At 37.1% G+C, this 19180-nt stretch overlaps 1 protein-coding gene across 5 annotated transcripts in view; it reads left to right on the top strand.

The window, feature by feature from the left end:
- The first annotated feature begins 2178 nt into the window (after window positions 1-2178).
- Window positions 2179-19180, top strand: part of EIF2B3 (eukaryotic translation initiation factor 2B subunit gamma) — a 104642-nt gene continuing 87640 nt past the window's right edge. For 2 of the 5 annotated variants that reach the window (XM_006178441.3, XM_014553982.2), the window contains exons 1-3: window positions 2179-2293; window positions 4965-5121; window positions 9232-9377. In XM_006178441.3, coding sequence (XP_006178503.1) covers window positions 4974-5121; window positions 9232-9377 — 294 coding nt within the window. In that variant the 5' untranslated portion in view covers window positions 2179-2293; window positions 4965-4973. Of the gene's footprint in view, window positions 2294-2693; window positions 2762-4964; window positions 5122-9231; window positions 9378-19180 lie in introns of all 5 variants that reach the window. The other 3 variants (XR_004324987.1, XM_014553980.2, XM_014553983.2) reach the window with 3 other exon arrangements.

Genomic DNA, 19180 nt, shown 5'->3' with positions numbered 1-19180 from the left:
CTCAGCTGTTCTCTATTAAGCCAGACATTAAAGAGATCTGCAAAAAGGTGAAACTATAGCATTCGTCTCACTAAATTTTTCGTTTTGAAAACATAATTATGGCTTCACTAAAATGTTATTTATGTTACCATGTAACAGTTTTACTATTTTTTTTTAATGAATTAATGTATTAAAATTTTCTCAGTTTAAAATTTTAATATAGTGGATGTCATAAGATACAGTCTACAAAAACGAAAGTTCTTTAGGACCTCCACTAATTTTCAAGAGTGTAAAGGGTCTAAAGACCAAAAAGTTTGGGAACTGCTGGCCTAAGGGAATAATTTTTTTTTGATATAGTCAGTTACAATGTGTCAGTTTCTGGTGTACAGCGTAATGTCCCAGTCATGCATACACACACACACACATATATTTGTTTTTCATTAAAGATTATTATAAGATATTGAATATAGTTTCCTGTGCTATACAGAAGAAATTTGTTTTTTTTATCTATTTTTATATATAGTGGTTCATTTGCAAATCTCAAACTCCCAAATTTATCCCTTTCCACCCTAAAGTGAGTTTGAACTGAAGCAATCCCTCAGCAACTTTACTCAACTAGAAAAGAAAGTCCTCTAGTTCGCCGAAAACATATGCTAGTTTGAACATGAGCATTTAAAATGGAAGACTTCATAACTGGTTCTTATCTCAAAACTATGCTGTAATTCTCAGGGCTTCTGTCTGTTTGAGCTAATACCAAGGAGAGAAAGAATCTTGCTGCAGAAGGAAAGTTTCAGGTCTCTTGTGGCCAAATCAATCACTCCATGGCTCCCTTTTACCAACACATTCAGTGTTTTATTTTGAGTTAAAATAAATAGTTATCCAATAACTCATCACCAGGATTCTAAAGTGAAGGAGAGGCAGGGCAGGGATAAGCTGGTTTTATGGTTGTGGCCTCAGGACTTTTTGTTTTTAGTAGGTTCTAAGCTGAGCTCCTACTTTTCTGGCTGAAATTCTAGGAAAAATTACAAGTCCTATCCTCATTGATTGCTGTATCCTCAGCATCTAGCATCTAAGACATTGGTTGGCACATATTAGGCACTCAATAAATACTGTTGAATCAAGTCAAACTCCTTTATTTTTATTGCAGAAATACTGTCTCTTAACTGGCAGGGAGCCAAAGCAATTAAGGTTTAAGAGAGGATAGAAAACGAGGAAACTTCCAGAAGATGAGGAAATTGCAGGAATGTGTAGGAAGAGCATGGCCATTGTTCCCATTATCTCCTGTAGCTTAATGAACCACCCCAAAACTTACTGCTTTAAACAAAAAATTATTTTATTATTTTCTCTCACAATTATAGTGAGAGGCTCAGGTGTTTGGGTTCTCTCACACTAGTTGCAGCCTCTTAAGTGGTCTTCCAGCTTCCAGGGAATCTATTATCAACACAGCAACCAAAGTGATCCTTTTAAAATCTGTCATATGACTCCTCCTCTACTTAATTCAAGGTCCTCACAACGGCCTGCAAGGTCCACAGGATCTTAATTCTCCACCCTCTCCCTCATTGCCTCTCTGACGTCCTCTGCCATCATTCAATCTCTCCCTGGCTTACTTCAGCCACATTGTCCTCATTGCTGTTTTTTGAACTTGCCCTCTCTCTTCAGGGCCTTTGCACTTGCTGGCTAGTCTACTTGGAAAGCTCTTACCCAAGATATTCACCTGACTCACTCTCTTCAAGCCATTGTTCAGTGTCACCATCTCCCTGAGACCTTCCCTAATCCCACACCCCCAGCTGTTTTGATGGCTAAAATGGATGCTTTCCATATCATAATTGTTTGGTTCAGAAAGCCAACGTTGAGTCGCCCCATTAGACACCACTGGAGTTAGAAAACCTTAGCAATCCTTGGCCTTCAAAGGCATTTGGTGATTTCCGCACTGGCTAGCCCCAAATCGCAGCTCCCAATGAACTCTCTTTTCTCAGAGCGGTAGTTGGGGCTAGGTCCTAGAAGAACTGCCAGAAGGAAAAGATCGTGACGTCCCAATCTGGGTTTCAGCACCCCTGCGCCATGAGGGACGCTCAATGGGCGTTGGTGATTGGTGAATGAACGAAAAGGCACAGACGGCCCCGGCTCCTCTCCTCCTCTGGGGAGCCGCGCACTTCTTGGCCGTCATCTATCACTCGGCTCTCGTCCCTTCTCCGCGGGCCTGCCCAGCGCGTCCCATCGATCTGCTCGGCTATCTCGCGCCTGCGCCTTTTTGCTGTCAGTCGGCCGCGGCGTGAGGAGCGCAGAGAGCGGTAGCGGCGCGCTGGGACCTGAGGTAAACCTGCGGCTTCTGAGCTGCCAGGCCGCACGCGAGCTAGCTGGCGGGGGTGAGCCACGCGGTGGAGGCTGCTGGGCCCTACTTCACCAGAGGCAGGAGGGCCCCTCGAGCCTGGCCCGGGAGGGCCTGAGTGGGTGGCGGGGGTGCAGAGCCCCGAGTCGCCAGGTTGAGTGCCTGCCGGACCTGGCCGCGGGGCCGAGTGCCCGAACTAGAAGGGAGCTCTGGAAGAATCGGAGCCAACCACCTTGGGGCAACAGATGGAGAAAACGGAGTTTCAGGGAGGGAAGGATCTGCTAGAAGTCACAGCGAGTGAGCACCAGACCCAGGGCTGGGCGACCTGAGCACAGTGTCTGAACTCTTTCCACCTAAGTCTTTCATTCATTTATTCTGTTTTTAGTTGTGTAGGTTCAGGACGGTGAAATACAAGGAGGAATACAATAAGGTCTGGCTGAGAGATCAATTATGGTACGGTATTTTATCTTATCAGTTTACAAAGGGAGAAGGCAATGAGTATGCTATGACAGAGGCAGGGCTAAGATGCCGTGAACACCCACTATAAGCCTGAGAGACCAACGAGTCTTTGCCTTGATTCGCATCACCCAGAGTCGTGGCAGTGGCATTGAGACATTTGACATATTGGCTGATATCATGGAGTGTTCATGACTGTCACCTGGAGCCTCACTGAGTGTAGGAACCTCAGATCCTAGTGACCTGGGTTCGAATGTCCCTTCTGCACATGTTTGAGCTTGACTCTTACACGGGATTGTTGTGAGGTTGACAGATGCTCAGTCCACTGATTGAGTACCCGCCATCTGACGGGAATTGTGTCGGATACTGGGAATACAGCGGTGACAGTCAAGGAACTCACAGGAAATAGACATTTAAATAACTGCACAATAAAACCTATAAAGGCAGAGATGATCTGTACATAGTAGAGTGGAAGCACCTAACAGGAAAGGAGTTACTTCTATCAGGAGGGTGGGAAGGGTTAGGAATGGCTTTTTAGGCAAGGTGATTCTTGAACTGAGTCAAAAATTTAATAGGGATTACATACTAGGCACAGGAGAAAGGTAACTTAGGAAGCAAGGATAGCCATACGGAAACCAGAATTACACAACAGCATGGTTTGTTTGGCACGGAAGGCTTCCATGATCTAAGCTCTAATAATATCAAACACTTGTGCTTGTCACGGGATTGACATTATTTTGTGTGCTTTACATAGATTAACTCATTTAATATTCACAATGACTCTGAAGTAGGAAATGAGGAAAACTGAGGCTTGAAATAGTTATAGCCAGCCCTGGTTCACACAGCTAATTCATGGTCGAGCTGGAATTCAAACCCAGGCAGTCTGGCTCAAGGGTATGTGAACTTAACCACCAGTCTGCCTTCTAGAAACTGAGGAAGCTGAAGAGTTTTAAATGGTTACATCACTTGTAAGTGGTGGAACTAGAACTCAAACTCAGGACTTTTAACTCTTAAGGGTCCAGTGCTCTTTTCATAGTAACATCAGATGTGATGGAAGTTATATAGTGCAAAACTGAAGTTAAATTTTAGTCTGAGGGAATGCTTGCTGGAATTGAAATTACCGTATCTTTTAAATGTGGATGTTATGCAAGAGCCTCGCTTTGTGCTTGGGTATACTGGGTGTAAGTGTTGCAGTTTAGATACTGATGTGAGCAGCCCAGGACTGATCATAATTATGGCAAAGGCACAACGTTATTTGCTAGTTTGGTGTTAAATAATTTTTTTCTAAACATTGAATTTCACACTTGTATTTAAAAGGTTGCATCATTTGTTGTTAAGTCAAAGCATACTTTTATTTTAAATCAGTAAGTATTTATGACCTTTTAATGTGCCTCTCTTCTATAAAGAGATTTTTTGCCAGAAAGAGATTTTTTTGAATGTCAAACAGGTTCATTTATTACCTTAAGCCTGAAAAAAGGAATTAATTTGGTTTGTTTCTGCAGTTGGGCTCTGCAAATCTAGGTTAAGATACAAGCCTACATTTGTGTTTATAATGATATCTTTCAAGTTGGTAGTAATGAGAAGATGGGAGCAGTTGGCTGGATTATTAGAAGAATCTTAAGTCATTTCATACTTTTCAGAGAGCTAATGTGCTTGTATTTGTACTGTTAATTCTAGTCAGAAGTTTTAATTTTTTTCAAGGAATATGAACTCACGTATCAGAACTTACATATATTGGTAAACTCTTACTCCTTTAAGAGTCAGCTCACGCATTACTTTCCTATAAAACGTTCTTGTCTTTTCTAGGAAGACTTAAGTGTTACCATCACTATGTATACTTACTGTATCCTGGACATATTTCTTCCATGACATTAATGATAGTGTATTGTAATTTACTGCATTTGTATTCACATAATTGTGAGCAACCCAAGGGCAAAGACCAGATTTTTTAAAAAATTCACATCCATCTTCCAGCCCATCACCCCAGGCTGGAGCTGAGAGTATATATCAGTGAGTAAGAGAATAGGATAAGTGTGATGTTTATACTGCAGCTAAGGAGTCTTTCTTATTCTGGTTATTGGAGTTGGAAGTGACGTATTTGACCTAGGTAGGTATCAATAAACTAAATAAAAATAGTGTTAATACTATTTGTGCTTTGATTTTTGTTACTTTTTTCTGTTGTTTTTCTCTGTGATTGCAGTTTGTAAAAATGGAATTTCAAGCAATAGTAATGGCAGTTGGAGGGGGATCTCGGATGACAGACCTGACTTCCAGCATTCCTAAACCTCTGCTTCCAGTTGGTAACAGACCTTTAATTTGGTACCCATTAAACCTGCTTGAGCGTGTAGGATTTGAAGGTGAGTTATGGCAATGAGATGTACTCATAAAACTTTTAGGGTGTTTAATCCCAATGATTTATCAGCTTTACAACAGTGAGAGAGGATTAATGAAAGAAGACTAGGACTCATCGTTGGCTGGAGACTGGCCTCTTTAGGAGTTTAGGAATACTCCACTGGTGTGTGAAAAAGGTTGAGAAGATAGTGCTAAGTGTTACTCTTTTAGAGCTGGTCTCAACAGTGATCCAAGATGAACCCTGAAAGGATGTCAGGACATGATATGAGGAATCTAGGTGCCTTATAGTCAGTACTTACTGAGAACCTGTATGTACCAGGTAATATATTAAGCACTGAAGTACAGAATTGAAAAGATAACTTAGGCCTAGATTTCTAGAACCTTGAAGTCTAGTGGAGAGATCCACATGTAAATAGATTATCATTGTGTAATGTGATAAATGTTGTAACAGATGCACATTAGAAGTGCTTCTTATAAGGAAATTGCTGTTTCTACTTGAGAGATTCAGAGAATGCTTTACAGAGTAGCTGACCCTTGAATTGAGTCTGGAAAAATAGATTACCAGACTGACCAGTGTGGAGAGAGCATTCCATACAGAAGTAATACGTATGCAGAGATAGAGTCATGATCATCATAACATGTTCTGGCAGCTACTTTTCATTTTATGTGTCTATAATATCAAGTGTAAGGAGGAGGAGAAGATACAATGAGAGAGATAAACAGGAGTCATGCTATGAAGGGCCTTGTATTACATGCTGAGGAATTTAGATTTTTTTCCTGAAAGCAATGGGAAACCAATGAAAAGCTTAAACCAAGATAGATTTATATTTTAGCTACTCTAAGTCCTTTGCATCTTTATATAAATTTTAGAATCAGCTTATCAATTTCTACAAAAAAGCATTGTTGGAATTTTGACTGAGATTGCATTGAATCCATAGATCAATAGGAACAGAATTCACATCTTAACAATATTGAATCATCTGATCCAGCAGCACAGTGTATGTCTCCATTTATTTAGGTCTTTTGTAACTTATCTCAATAGTGTTTTATAGTTTTCAATATATAAGGATTTACACGTATTTTGTTAGATTTATTTTTAAGTAGTTGATATTTTTGTGCTATCATAAATGGTAATAAATTCCAGTTACCTGTTGTTTAATGCTGGAACAAAAAAATACATTTTTTATCCTGATCTTGCCTCCTGTAGCTTTGCTAAATATACTTATTAATTCATGTAGCTTTTTATAGATTCCTTAGGATTTTCTACAATTTGACCTAATTGACATAGAACATTACACTCAGTGAAGCAGAATGCACATCCTTTTCAAGTGTGAAGAGCTTTTACCAAGATAGGCCATATTTTTGGAAATAAAATAGGTCTGAGTAAGTTTATAAGGATTAAAATCACACAAAATATATTCTCTGACCACAGTAGGGTTACATTAGAAATCAATAACAGAAGGATATCAAGAGAACCCCTAGGTATTTGGCAGTTAAACCACATACTTCTACATAACTCAAAGAAGAAATCACAAGAGAAACACTACTCATGCAGTATTTAGAAGAAATTTTATAGCATTAAGTATTCCATGAGAAAACAAGAAATGTCTTGAATTATCATCTAAGCTTCTACTTTGACAAACTAGAAAAAGAAGAGCAGTTGAAACCCAAGTAAGTAGAAAGGAGACAAAAATGATAAGAGCAGAAATAAATGAAATAGAAACCAAAAGCATTAGAGAAAATCAGTAAAACCAAAAGATGATTCTTTGAAAAAAATCAATAAAATTGTTAAATCTCTGGCTGGACTGATCAGAAAAAGCAGAGAAGACACAAATAATAATAGAAAGGAGAGTGGGGACATCACTACAGATCCTACAGACATTCAAAGATAATAAGCTAATATTGTTAACAACTTTATGGTAATAGATTTGACAGCTCAGATTTGCATTTTTAAAAAATTGCTTTGGAAGCTGTGTGAGGAATCAGTTTGAGGGAGTCAAGACTGTAAGCAGGGAGATGAGTTAGGAGACTAATACAAAAAAGTCCACACCAGCAATGAAGAGGGCCTGAGCTAAAGCTTCAAGCAATAAGGATGGAGAAGTGGGAACATTTGAGAAAGTTGATGATTAATGGGGAGAGGTCATAGAAAAAGAGGAAACTAGAAAAATAGGGAAGAGTTCCTTCTACTTTTTGCTTAAGTAACTAGGTAGATGGTGATGCCAGTAACTAGGAAAGGGAATATAAGGAACAGGTTTGAGCAAAGACAAGTGAGTTTGGCTTTGGCCAGAATGAGTTTGAGGTGTCCTATAGTTAGATATAACAGATCTGAATACTAATACCAGATGGAGGTGGTGCAAGATCCTGGGCCCCAGGCTTGTGATCCAGTGTTCATTCCATTCATGCCTTCTTGAGAAAACCTGTGAATATTTCTGTGCAATAGTCTGTATAACATTGATGTTAAAATATGTTTTATAACATATCTTTTTAGAGTTCTGTCTCACAGGTGAAGGACACATCTTAATACACTTTGAAATATCCTACTTTAATAAGTTCTTATGGACTTGTCATCTATAACTTTCTTTTTCTTTTTGCTATTTCTTTAGTTATGCTTGGGAGGGAAGCCTTTTGTGGTATATTTAATACCCATTATATAGAAAATTCCCTCTCACTGAGGCTCACTCAGAATTTGGAGTGTCTCCTAAACATAAGATTCTGGAGTTGAACAGTCAAGTTTATGTTCACTCTGTTCATGTTGTTCATGATTTTAGAGAAGTTAACATAGCTCTACTTAGCAGTAGTCTCTCTCGACACAGAAGAGTCCTCGTCCAGTTATTAGACTGACTGCCTCATATTTACAATTACTCCCTTCACTCTGTCTAAAATGTCCTCTTCAACCTATGGAAATGTCACCTTCTCTTTGAAATCCCAAATAGTATATCACCCTGTCCTCTATGCTTTTATCATACTTTGTTTTTCTCTCAGTACCTCGCAAGTCCCGCTTTATGCTGTAGTTAGTGGCATGGGAGACTGATCTTCCTGAGAACAGGTACTGTGTCTCATTCATCTTTGTAACAGCAGCATTTTACATACAGTATATACTAAAAAAATTTTTATTGGACTTGAATTCATCATGGCCTACTTCAAAGGCCATCCCTTCCATGAACCTTCCTTAATTAATCATTTCCATGTCCAATTTCTCCATTTTGAGTTTCTTAAGAATAGGAACCATGTTTAATTCATTTCTGAGTTCTCCGTGTCTTTTGTCCTTTACATATTAAGTGTATTTGTATTTATTGGTTAAATGAGTGAGTTAGTGACTAAAAGAAAGCCAAGTGGGGAAAGGAAGAAAGAAAGAAGGAAGGAGGAAGGTTAAATGATTTGAAAGAGAAAGAAAGGAAGAAAGAAAAGGGAAGAAAATAGACAAAATAATGAGTACAGTGAAAGGGAGAGATAATTGAGCACTATCATGGAACAAGTAGTGGAAATTGTTGCACTTTAGAGATGCTAAAATCTGATCTTCAGATATCAGCAACACATGTTATGCTACAGTGGATTACATTACCCAGCCAAAGATCATAACAGAACCCCAAATTTTCTGTCATTGGTTAATAGCTATGTGAATAAGGTGAAGACATCTATTATGTGGAAATTCCTGTTACTGGGTTCATTGTGATCCTCTGTGAAGCACTAATGGCTATCTTGTGGGAAGTTGTGGTACCTCTTTGTATTGAAAGAAGATTTAAAATGTAATCCCATTTGTATATGCTTTGATAAATGCTCTTCTGAATTCTTTACATTAGGAAGAAGTGATGTGTAATACATTAAAGTTTGGGCTTTAATCATATGGACCCTAGTTTTATCTTAGATCTGTTGCTTAATAGTTTAATGTACCCTGAATAAAGTCACTTCATATCTTTTAGTCCAAGTTTCCTCATTTGTAAAATGAGATTGCTGTAAGAATTGAGAGATTGCATGTAAAATATGTTGAAAAATCTCAAAAGTATTAGCTGTTATTAAATCTAGAAGTAGACCAAATCTAATTGAAATAGTGTAACCACTGTCTAAATGAATGAAAGTTTTTGCACTTTTCCTTCTTTTCTTCTTTCATGCTATAGAAGTCATTGTCATTACAACCAGAGATGTCCAAAAGGCTCTATGTGCAGACTTTAATATGAAAATGAAGCTAGATATTGTATGTATTCCTGATGAAGCTGACATGGGAACTGCAGATTCTCTGCGCCACATATATCAGAAACTTAAGGTGAAAAACTGTTTCTTGATTTTTATTGTTTATTGAAGATAAATATCATCGTGTGTTCCCAGTGCATTGCAGTTTACAATGCTTTTTTAAAAATATGCTCTTGCATCACATACTTGTTGCCTATGTTTTAGCTGCTTTTTAGTTTGCTTACTAGTCAACATTTAGACACTTTGTTGTCATAGTCACTAGTTTCCAATATTTTTCAGTCATAGTACATCTTTATAAAAAAGATAAACTTCAGATGTACTTCAAAAGATTCCATTTATATGAAGTTTATGAATAAGCAAAATTAATACATACTGATAGAAGTCAGAGCAGCAGCTGACTCTGCAGATGAGAGATTGACTGGAAAGAAGTACAAAGGAAGTTTTAAAAATTTCAGATCCCCCATATGATAATGTCTGAATGTTTAGTCTCCTTTGATTAAGAAATTAACACAGGCATATGGATATGAGGAGATAAAGTCTCTTAACTGGTCTGTGGCCCATGAACTGAGAGAGATCCACTGTACATTGTTCTAAAATTGGTGTCCTTTGGGAAAATTCGTTCTGTGTAATAATGTTGCCATCTTGTTTGAATTAGGGAGCAAAATTTCTCCTGCTATTATTGGTGACCACAAATAGATGTATTAATAGTTTCAACCTACCTATGCACTAAAGAACAAAAAATTAATGCAGATATGTACATGGCTGTCCCCCTTTATTGCAAATAGTTTACACACAGTAAAATACACAGTTATCAACTATATAGTTCAATGAGGTTATCATTACCCAAATCTAGAGCATTTCCATCACCTCTGAAAGTTCCTTTGTGCTTCATTTAAGTCAGTCCCCCACTTTTAGAGACAACTGCTATTCTGATTTCTATCACCGTATGTTAATTTTGCTTGTTCATGAACTCAGTATAAATAGAATCATATAATTTTATTCTGGTTTCTTTTGTTCAACAATACTTCTCAGATTCATTCATATTATTGCAGGTATAACTAGTTCTTTTTTATTGCTGAGTAGTATTCCATTGAATAAATATACCACTATTTACACACTTTTCTGTTGAGGGTCATTTGGATTGTTTCTTATTTTTAGGTATTATGAATCAAGCTGCTATGAGCATTGTTCTGCAACTCTTTCTGTAAAAATATTCTGGGTTATAGGGTTTACTTTATTACAAACTACCAGATAGTTTTCTAAGTGATTGTACATTTTACACTTCCCTCAACAATGTGTGAGAACTGCATTTGCTTCACATCTTTAGCAACACTTAGTATTGTCAGTCTTTTAGTTCTGACCATTCTAGTGGATGTTATGTCATGCCGTCTCATTGTGGTTTTAACTTGCATTTCCTTGATAGTATGATGCTGATCACCTTTTCATGTAGTTATTGGCCATTTGTATATCTTCACAGAATGTCTGTTTAAGGCATTTGTGTATGTTTTTAGTTTGCCTTTATATTATTGATTATAGAAATAATTTATATATTATAGATGCAAACCTTTTGTCAGATATGTGTTGCGAATATTTTCTGCCAGTCCGTCACTTGCCTTGTTACATTCTTAATGGTGACTTTGATGACTAGAAGTTTTAAATGTTGATGAAATCCAGATTACTGATTTTTTCTTTTAGGGTTAGTGCTTTTTGTTTCCTAAGAAGTTTTTGCTTACCCCAAGCTTATAAAGATATTCTTTTGTGTTTACTTCTAGAAATGTTATGGGTATAAAGATTACTTTTTTCTATATGGATATTCAGTTGTTCCAGCATCATTTGTTAAAAAGACTTTCCTTTCTCCATTGAATTGCACTGGTGCCTGAAAATCAATTGACCATTTATGTGTGTTCTACTTCTGTTCTCTCTACTTTGTTCCATTGGTCTATTTGTCTGTCTCTACCACATTGAATAAAGTCTTGATTACTTTAACTTTACATAGTAAGTCTTGAAATCAGGTAGTGTAAAGTCTGCTAACATTGTTCCTTTTCCTTAAAATTGCCTTGGTTATTCTTGATCCTTTGCATTTCCATATAAATATTAGAATCAGTTTGCCAGTTTTTACAAAAAAAAGCTTTCTGGGATTTTGATTGGAATTGCGTTGAATCTATAGATCAATTTGGGGTGAATTGACATATTAATGTTCAATCTTCCAATCCTTGAACATCTGTTTATTTAGATTTCCTGTAATTTCTCTCAATAGTGTTTTGGCATTTTCAGTATAGAGGTTTTGAACATCATTCAATAATTTTTTTCTTATTTCATTTCTGTTTAATGATATTGTAACTAGTATTCTATTTTCCAATTGTTTATTGCTTGTGTATAGGCATACTACTGGTCTTTGTATATTGACCTTGTTCCCTGTGGCTCTGTTAAATTGTAAATCCTTTAAGACTTTCTAATACATCATCATGTTGCCTGCAAATAAAAACAGTATTACATCTTTCTTTTTAATCTTAATGCCTTTTCTTTTTTTTATTATCTTATTGCCCTGGTCAGGGCCTACAGTGCAATGTATATAGGCATTTCCTTTTCCTTTTTGGCCTTCTTTTTTGTCTTTCTATGCTTCCACCCAAGGAGGCCTTGGTGCTTCTGATTGCAGCAGTGATTTCCAATACCATAATGTTGAGTGTGTTGCATTCTGGAGTGCAGCTGCTTATTTCTTTAGGGAAGATATGGAAAATTTCACTAGAATAATGAGAAGAGAACTCTGTTTTTTCACAGGGACAGATGCCAGGTTTATCAAGAAGCTAAGGGTGTTCAGTGGTCTTCCCAGGGGCTGTTTTAGTTATTGTCTAAAAGTTTAGAATGGAGGTATAAACTAAACTCTCTTTGCTCTCTAATCTATAAATCTTAGAAATGTTATTTTTGCCCTAGCCTGGAACTGGAGATCCTGGGAGTTTCATGCAAATGAGTTCTTACAACTCACAGAGGCTTGAAAGATAACAGTGGCAACTATTAATAGGAGAGGGCATGAGGAGAAGAGTAAAGTAATTGCCGAAAGGACATTTTACTCCCAAGTTACTACTTCTTATGGTTTTGATCACTTACTCCTTATTATAGGGCTTCCTCTTGCACCTAAGATCAGGATCCTTAATAAGTCATTCTGTACAGTCTCATTTCTTTTCCTCCCTTACCCCTTTGTTTCCACATCATTTACACAGCATCCCTTACATGTAATCCTACCTCTGAGCTTTCTTCTCAAGCTTTGGCTTGACTTTGGCTAGCAAGTTTCTGCTCTCTTTGCTATCTCTACTTTGTTTCTCCTACCAATGGCTTCTGAAATCCTGGCTTCACATCGGCTTACATTCTAATCTGGAGTAGAAGGCAAAAAGCTAACCTGTGGAGGAGCATAAGTAGACTCCTGAATAGCCATTAAGAACAGAGTAAAACCTGAGCCAAAATTCAGAACTGTCTGGTTGGGATCAGCATAAATTTGTAGGAAGCACAATGAAAATATGTGTAAACAGTTAAAAAAAAAAAGTGAGACAGCCTGAGGAGGCAGTTTCTCAGTGTTTGCTAAGGGATGTAGTGTACCTCCCAAGGGAGAAAGTTGTACCCCTAGACTCTGCCATGGTTTAAAAGCAGTGCCACTTTGAGCCAATTTATTTCTCTTTCTCTGTGCCCACAAAGCAGCTTCCTAAACATTTGGAAACTCTTTTGGTTGGTTTTCAGTAAGATTTTAGGGAAGATAAGAATATTCCCTTTGAGAGTTTTGGGTTTATTGCTTTTGGTTCTTTTATCTTTACTGACCTCCTCCAGCTTGAGTTCCCCAAATATTACTGTGAGCTTATCCCATGTGGCTTCTGCCTTTCTCAGAAGAAGAGCACAATAGTATGTTAGCTTTATTTGGCTTCTTTGTTTAAAATGTATTTTGCCATTTAAATTTATCTTTGTTGTTTGCATTGCATTTGCTAAATGTATTGCAATCCTATTTGTACGTGGAGACTTCTGTCATGTGTGCTTATAGACTCTTGGAGCTGACATCATATTTGCTGTGTTATGTTTTTTCATCTTCTTTCATTTGGTTTTATTCTTCTGGCACTGTTTTCTACCTCATTTTGCCTTATCTCATCCCACAATTTTGCTGATTTACTGGCTTCTCACTTTTTGTTTCAGCTGCCTAAACCTCTTTCCTTGACTTATCAAGTGAGATTATTGGCTCATTCATTTTCCCAGGCCCTGGGTGAGTGAGCTCCATTCTTATAACTGGTGTTGATAATATAGAAGTTCTTAGATTTTATATTTGCTTCATAATAGTATTTCATATTGACAAATGATTCAGTCTTATCTACGTCTGAACTCATTCATTTGGCAAATATTTATTCAGAGGCAATTAATAATAATGATTAAAATTGCTATTTATTAAACACCAATTGTGGACCAGACAGTTATTTTTTTAACTTTTTACTATGGAAAATTTCAGACATGTACGGAAGTACATAGAACATTGCTCTTGTATCTGTCACCCAGCTTCAACAGTTACCAACCCATGGCAAATTTTATTTCGTCTATATTCCCACCCAACTTGCTCTCTCTCATGTTCTTTTGAAGCAAACCTCGTATATCATATTATTTCATCTGTATATATTTCAGAATATTGCTAAGATGAGGACTTTTTAAAAACATAAAAAAGTATAATGCCATTATTTCACCTAAAAATTAATAATAATTCATTAGTTTCATCAAGTATCCAGTCAGTGTATGAGTTTCCAGTTGCCTCATAGAGTTTTTAGTGTGTTTAAATCAGGAAGCAAATAAGGACTGCATATTATAATTGATTAAAATGTCTCTTTTAATATATAGATTTTCCCTTTATCTCTTTTTTTCCCCTTACAATCTATATGTTGAAGGAACTGGGTCTTTTTCTTGTAGAGTTTCCCATAGTCTGCATTGTACTGATTGCCACCCTGTGGTGGTGTTTAAAAAGGGTTCTTCTCTCTATATTTTCTATAAATTGGTGGTTGAACCTAGAGGCTAAATCAAATTCCTATTTGGATTTTTTGGCAAGACTATTTCATAGATGGTGGTATGTTCTATCTGGAGGCACATAATTTCTGATTGTCTCTTTTTTTTGGCATTAGCGGCTGTCAATGATCGTTACCACCAGTCAGTAGTCCTTGTCTGTCCAGTCATTTGGCTATCTGAAGCTTATTTCTAGTAGATTGCTTAGGAAGGGCTCATGTAATCAGTGTTCAACAGATTATCTGCAGCCTTTATATTTATAAGCCAATTTATATGGATATAAAATCCTTGACTCACATTGTTTTCTTAAATATCTTAAGTATATTCTCTCGTTATCTTCTATTATAAAATGTTATTGTCAAAACAGTCCAAGTGAAAATCTGCTTTTCTTTCCCTTATGAGTAACTTCATCCTTTTGTCTGAATTCCCAAAGGAATTTTTATTTTTCTTTAAAATGTTGTGGTTTTACTACAAAAACCCACTGATGTTCCAAATCATGTTTTCTACATATGTCATATGTCCTTTTCCTGTGATGTTTTAGCCTTTTTTATTATTTCAGAGAAGTTCTCTAGAATTATAGTTTCAGGCATTTGTTCTGTTCTATTGCTTTGGTTTTAGTCTTTGAGACTCATATATATGCTAGATCTTTGTTGCTTATCTTCTCTTTCAGCTACTTTGCCTCAAATCCTTTTTATTTACTTATTTTTTAACTTTAAGATTTTTTTTCCTTTTTCACATTCTGTTTCCTTTAAGGCATTATGATTGTGTTTTATTCACTCTTGCTTTCTTCCTAACTTAGCTGTTATTTTGAAGTGATTTTTTTCTTTTATTTCTAATTCATTCTTGAGTTCTGTCATTTCATTTCTAACTTTTCTAATTCAGATTTACATACTGTTCTTTCACATCTTCTATCATTTCCTTATTATCTTTTTCAGTAATAACCTTGTATAGGGTTTGACTGTAATCCTTTTTTATCACTAATTTTAACCTGAAATTAGTTTGCCTAAATTTTTAGAAGGGAAGGGTGAGTCAGGATAGCTCTTCCAGTTTCATAGCTTTGGAGACCCCTCTTTTGAGATCTTCCTCCTCTGCTCTGTTACCTCCATTTTATCTGGCCTTTCTCTTTCCTTTGCACTGATTCTCCTTGTCCTGCTCAATTTGGATTCTGTTCCCAGTGATTTCTCCTCAGTGTAGGGCTTCATGTTGAAAGTGAATATTGGTTCATTAGTTTCAAGAATTCATAGGGCCAAGACTGCACCAACCCCTTCAGACCTTACTGAGAATAGATAAAGGGACTGTCTTAGGAGAGTTCAGTGGAAGAATTAGTGATTGAATCTTAGTCTCTCCAAAGCCTAAGCTCTTAACTAGTATACTGTGCCATATAGTCTGGGTTAAAGGTAAGAATAGAATATGTACTTTATCCTGTAGGGATACTTTGAAGGATCATTATCAGGTTAATATTTTAGAAATATCACTGCATGAGTGAGGAGAGCCCGAGAGACCACTGGGAGGCTACTGCAGCAGTCTGATAAGAACTGAGGAAGGACCAAACCAAGGCATTGGCAGTGGTAATAGAGAGTTGGGGACAAATTGGGGAATATTTAGAATTTTTAAGACTAACTGGGTATGGGAGATTAATGAAGGCAGGGTCAAGCGTGACTCCCAGGTTTCAAGCAAGAGTAACTGGATGTATGGTGGTGACATTCACAAATTTAGAGGCTACAGGGCAAGGAATAAGTTTATAGGGATAATAAGCTGTGTAACTGCATTTAGCTTACTAAATGTACTCTGCCTTTGCAATTTCACAAATGGATATTTGCATATCTACCTGGAACACTTCAGTTCCCTTTATCCCTACCTAAATAACTAATTCCTGATGATCTGTCTTAACCTGGATTTCCCCCCCAAAACAGAGCCTAAGATAAGGGTATGTGTACAGGTAGTTTATTTTGAGAAGTGATCTCAAGGAACAGGAGTCGGATTTGGAAAGAGTTATATAGGGAAATAGGGAAAGCCAATCTAATTGTTTGTTATGGATTTGGTTACCACTGTGGGCAACTGAGGCTTCTACTGGAGACCTTCTGAGGGGCCATGTGAAATATACCTCAGAAAAATTGCCCAAGACTTGGAAAAGAGGAGTATTTATTCACTGGCTTTCTTTACCCATTAGTCAAAGCTTGCCCCATGGATATACATTTCCTCACACTTCAAGATTTGCATGTGTGCCAGAATGACTGAGTGGGTTCCCACAAGTATCCCACATGGTGGTTGCTGGAAATCTCACAGCAGAAAGTGAGAGATGACTGATGCACAAAGTAAAATGCTGTCAGGTTACATAGCTGATGGCCAGAGCAATGGCTGGAATAAAAAGATGGACCCACAGAATGTGAGACGGATCATAAGAGATGTCTTACTCATCTTTCAGGGTTTGACTTAAACTTCCTTGCCCTGGAAGCCTTCCTCAGCCTCCAAAGATAAATTAATTGCCCCTCTTAATTGTTCCCTAAGCACCCTGTTGTTATCCTTATTATATAACATTTTAATATAAAATAGTGCTATAATTCCTATTATCTGTTTCCCTCTCTTCCTATCTCTTGATAGTTTGGGACAGAATTAGAGTCCAAGGGAACAATTTTCTTATTTCAAATGAGAGAAACTAAAGGATAGTAAAGGATTAGACCATCCACTTTAAATATTAAAGGCTATAAGGACCTAGATGGTTGGAATTTTACCTTATTAACTCTAGAATCTACAGTGCCCAGAGCAAACTTTGGCACTTATTACTGGTCAAAATACAATTTTTTTTGAATAGGTGAATGAATGTATGATGACTGAATGAATGAATGAATTGATGGATAAGAAAAAAAGTTCAGTTTTAGACCTGTTAAGAGTTAGATTCTACTGGGATATCTAGCAGATAGTTGATAAACTTACATAGAATTCAGGGAGAAGATCTGAGCTAGAGATATAGGACAAGAGTCATCAGCTTCTAAGTGATAGCTGAAGGCATGAAGTAAACCATCTTTCCCACAAGAATGAGTAGAGTAAATAAAGAAAAGACAGAGTACAGAAGGCCTAAGGAAATACTAATACTTAATAGATAGGTAGAAGAAGAAAACCCTCTGAAAGAGTTAAGAGAGACACTCGTGATTGTGGATGTTTTAAAATAATAGATAAATAATATCTAATACACACATGTGGTTCAGACATTTTTAAAGGTATAAAAAGGATTATGGTAAAATGCTTTCCTTTCTTCCCTATCTACCAACCACCCAGATCTGCATATTAGCAGTCACTGTTATTAGTTTCTTATACTTTGAGGGTGTTTTTAGGATGGCAGCAACTTGAACATGTTTATATGAGAGTAAAAGGGACAGTAGAGAAGTACAGAAGAAAGGAGTTAATGATGGATCAAGTCCCCAAGGAGACAAGAAGGAATAATGGTATAGTTTTGGGCAGGAGGAAGGCTACATCTTCCCCTGACATGAGAGGAAAGGAGAGAAGAGAAGCCTCAAATGCAGATCAGGAAGGAGAGCAGAAGTTAAAATAATTTACTCCTGAGGCCTCTATATTCTTGATAAAGTAGGAGGAAGAGTTGTCTGTTGAGAATGTGAGAAGAGGAAGGTGATGGGATTGGGACCTGGGAGTAATGAAGTTTTAGAATTGCCACTTGAAAATGGAAGAGGGCTGACTAGGGACACTGAGTTACATCAGTGACTAGTTATATCAGGGGTGTAACTGAGGTTGAAGAATATACATTTACAGTTACTGCAGTTAATACAGTTGTGGGGTTTTTTCTTTCTTTCTTTGCCCCCTCCCCCTCACCATTGCTCAGGTGTCTAGATATAGAGGAGAAGACATGTTTGAATTGATCTGGGATATTCTGGGATATGGGTGAGGACAGCATTTGTACCCACTGGAGAGAGTAGAAAACTGAGACTGGGAAAAATGAGATTTAGCTAAGGGCTCAATAGACAAAGGCCTTCTTTCTCTTTATGGCATGAACTTGACAGAAACTTTCTTCCCAGAGCCAGTTCCTCCAGATTGGATCTGAGTCCTGGGTGAGAGTTTAATCCATTCCTTTTCTGTGGGATAGCTAGTTTGCTTTCATTTCGTTAACTATGTACACTGCTACAGTGGACATCCTTGCACCAGTTTGTTTGTGCTCTTGTGATGATAGACACCTGAAGCTATGTGTGGGTTGTAAGTTATGTGCATGTCCAGCTTTACTAGATATTGGCAAAGTGTTCTCCAAAGTAGTCATACTAGTCTACATTCCCACCAGTAGTATGAATTAGAGTTCTGGTTTCTCCTTCTCCTCACTAACAACTGGTGTTCTCAGACTTTTAAGTTTTCAATAATACGATGGGTGTGAAATGATACCTCACTGTTGGTTTAACTTTGAAATTTCATTGATTACTTGAGAGTTTTTTGCTAGGTATATTGGGTACTTTCCTTTTCAGTGAATTTCCTGTTCATATCATTTGCCCACTTTTTGTTTGGGTTGTTTATCTTTTTCTTGCTGATTTGTATATACTCACTATGTTCTGTATATTAATCCTCTACCAGTTATATGGGTTATATGGGCAATTTCCCCCCAAGTCTGTCACCTCTATTTTCTCTTTGTTTATAGTATCTTTTGTCATACAGAAGTCTTAAGCATTTTTTGTGGTTACCTAGATCAGTCTTTTCCATTATGGTCAGTGTTTTTTGTGTCTGTCTTAATAGACTCCTGCCATCTAAAACTTTACAATTTTGCTTTTCATATTTTGATTTGTAAACCAGTATTTATATTTGCATATGACTTGAAATACATAGCTAATTTTATCTTTTTTTCCAAATGAATAGTTGGTTATC

Source organism: Camelus ferus, chromosome 13 (genome assembly GCF_009834535.1).
Source record: "Camelus ferus isolate YT-003-E chromosome 13, BCGSAC_Cfer_1.0, whole genome shotgun sequence".
NCBI lineage: Eukaryota > Metazoa > Chordata > Mammalia > Artiodactyla > Camelidae > Camelus > Camelus ferus.
This window is presented reverse-complemented; position numbering and strand designations above follow the sequence as displayed.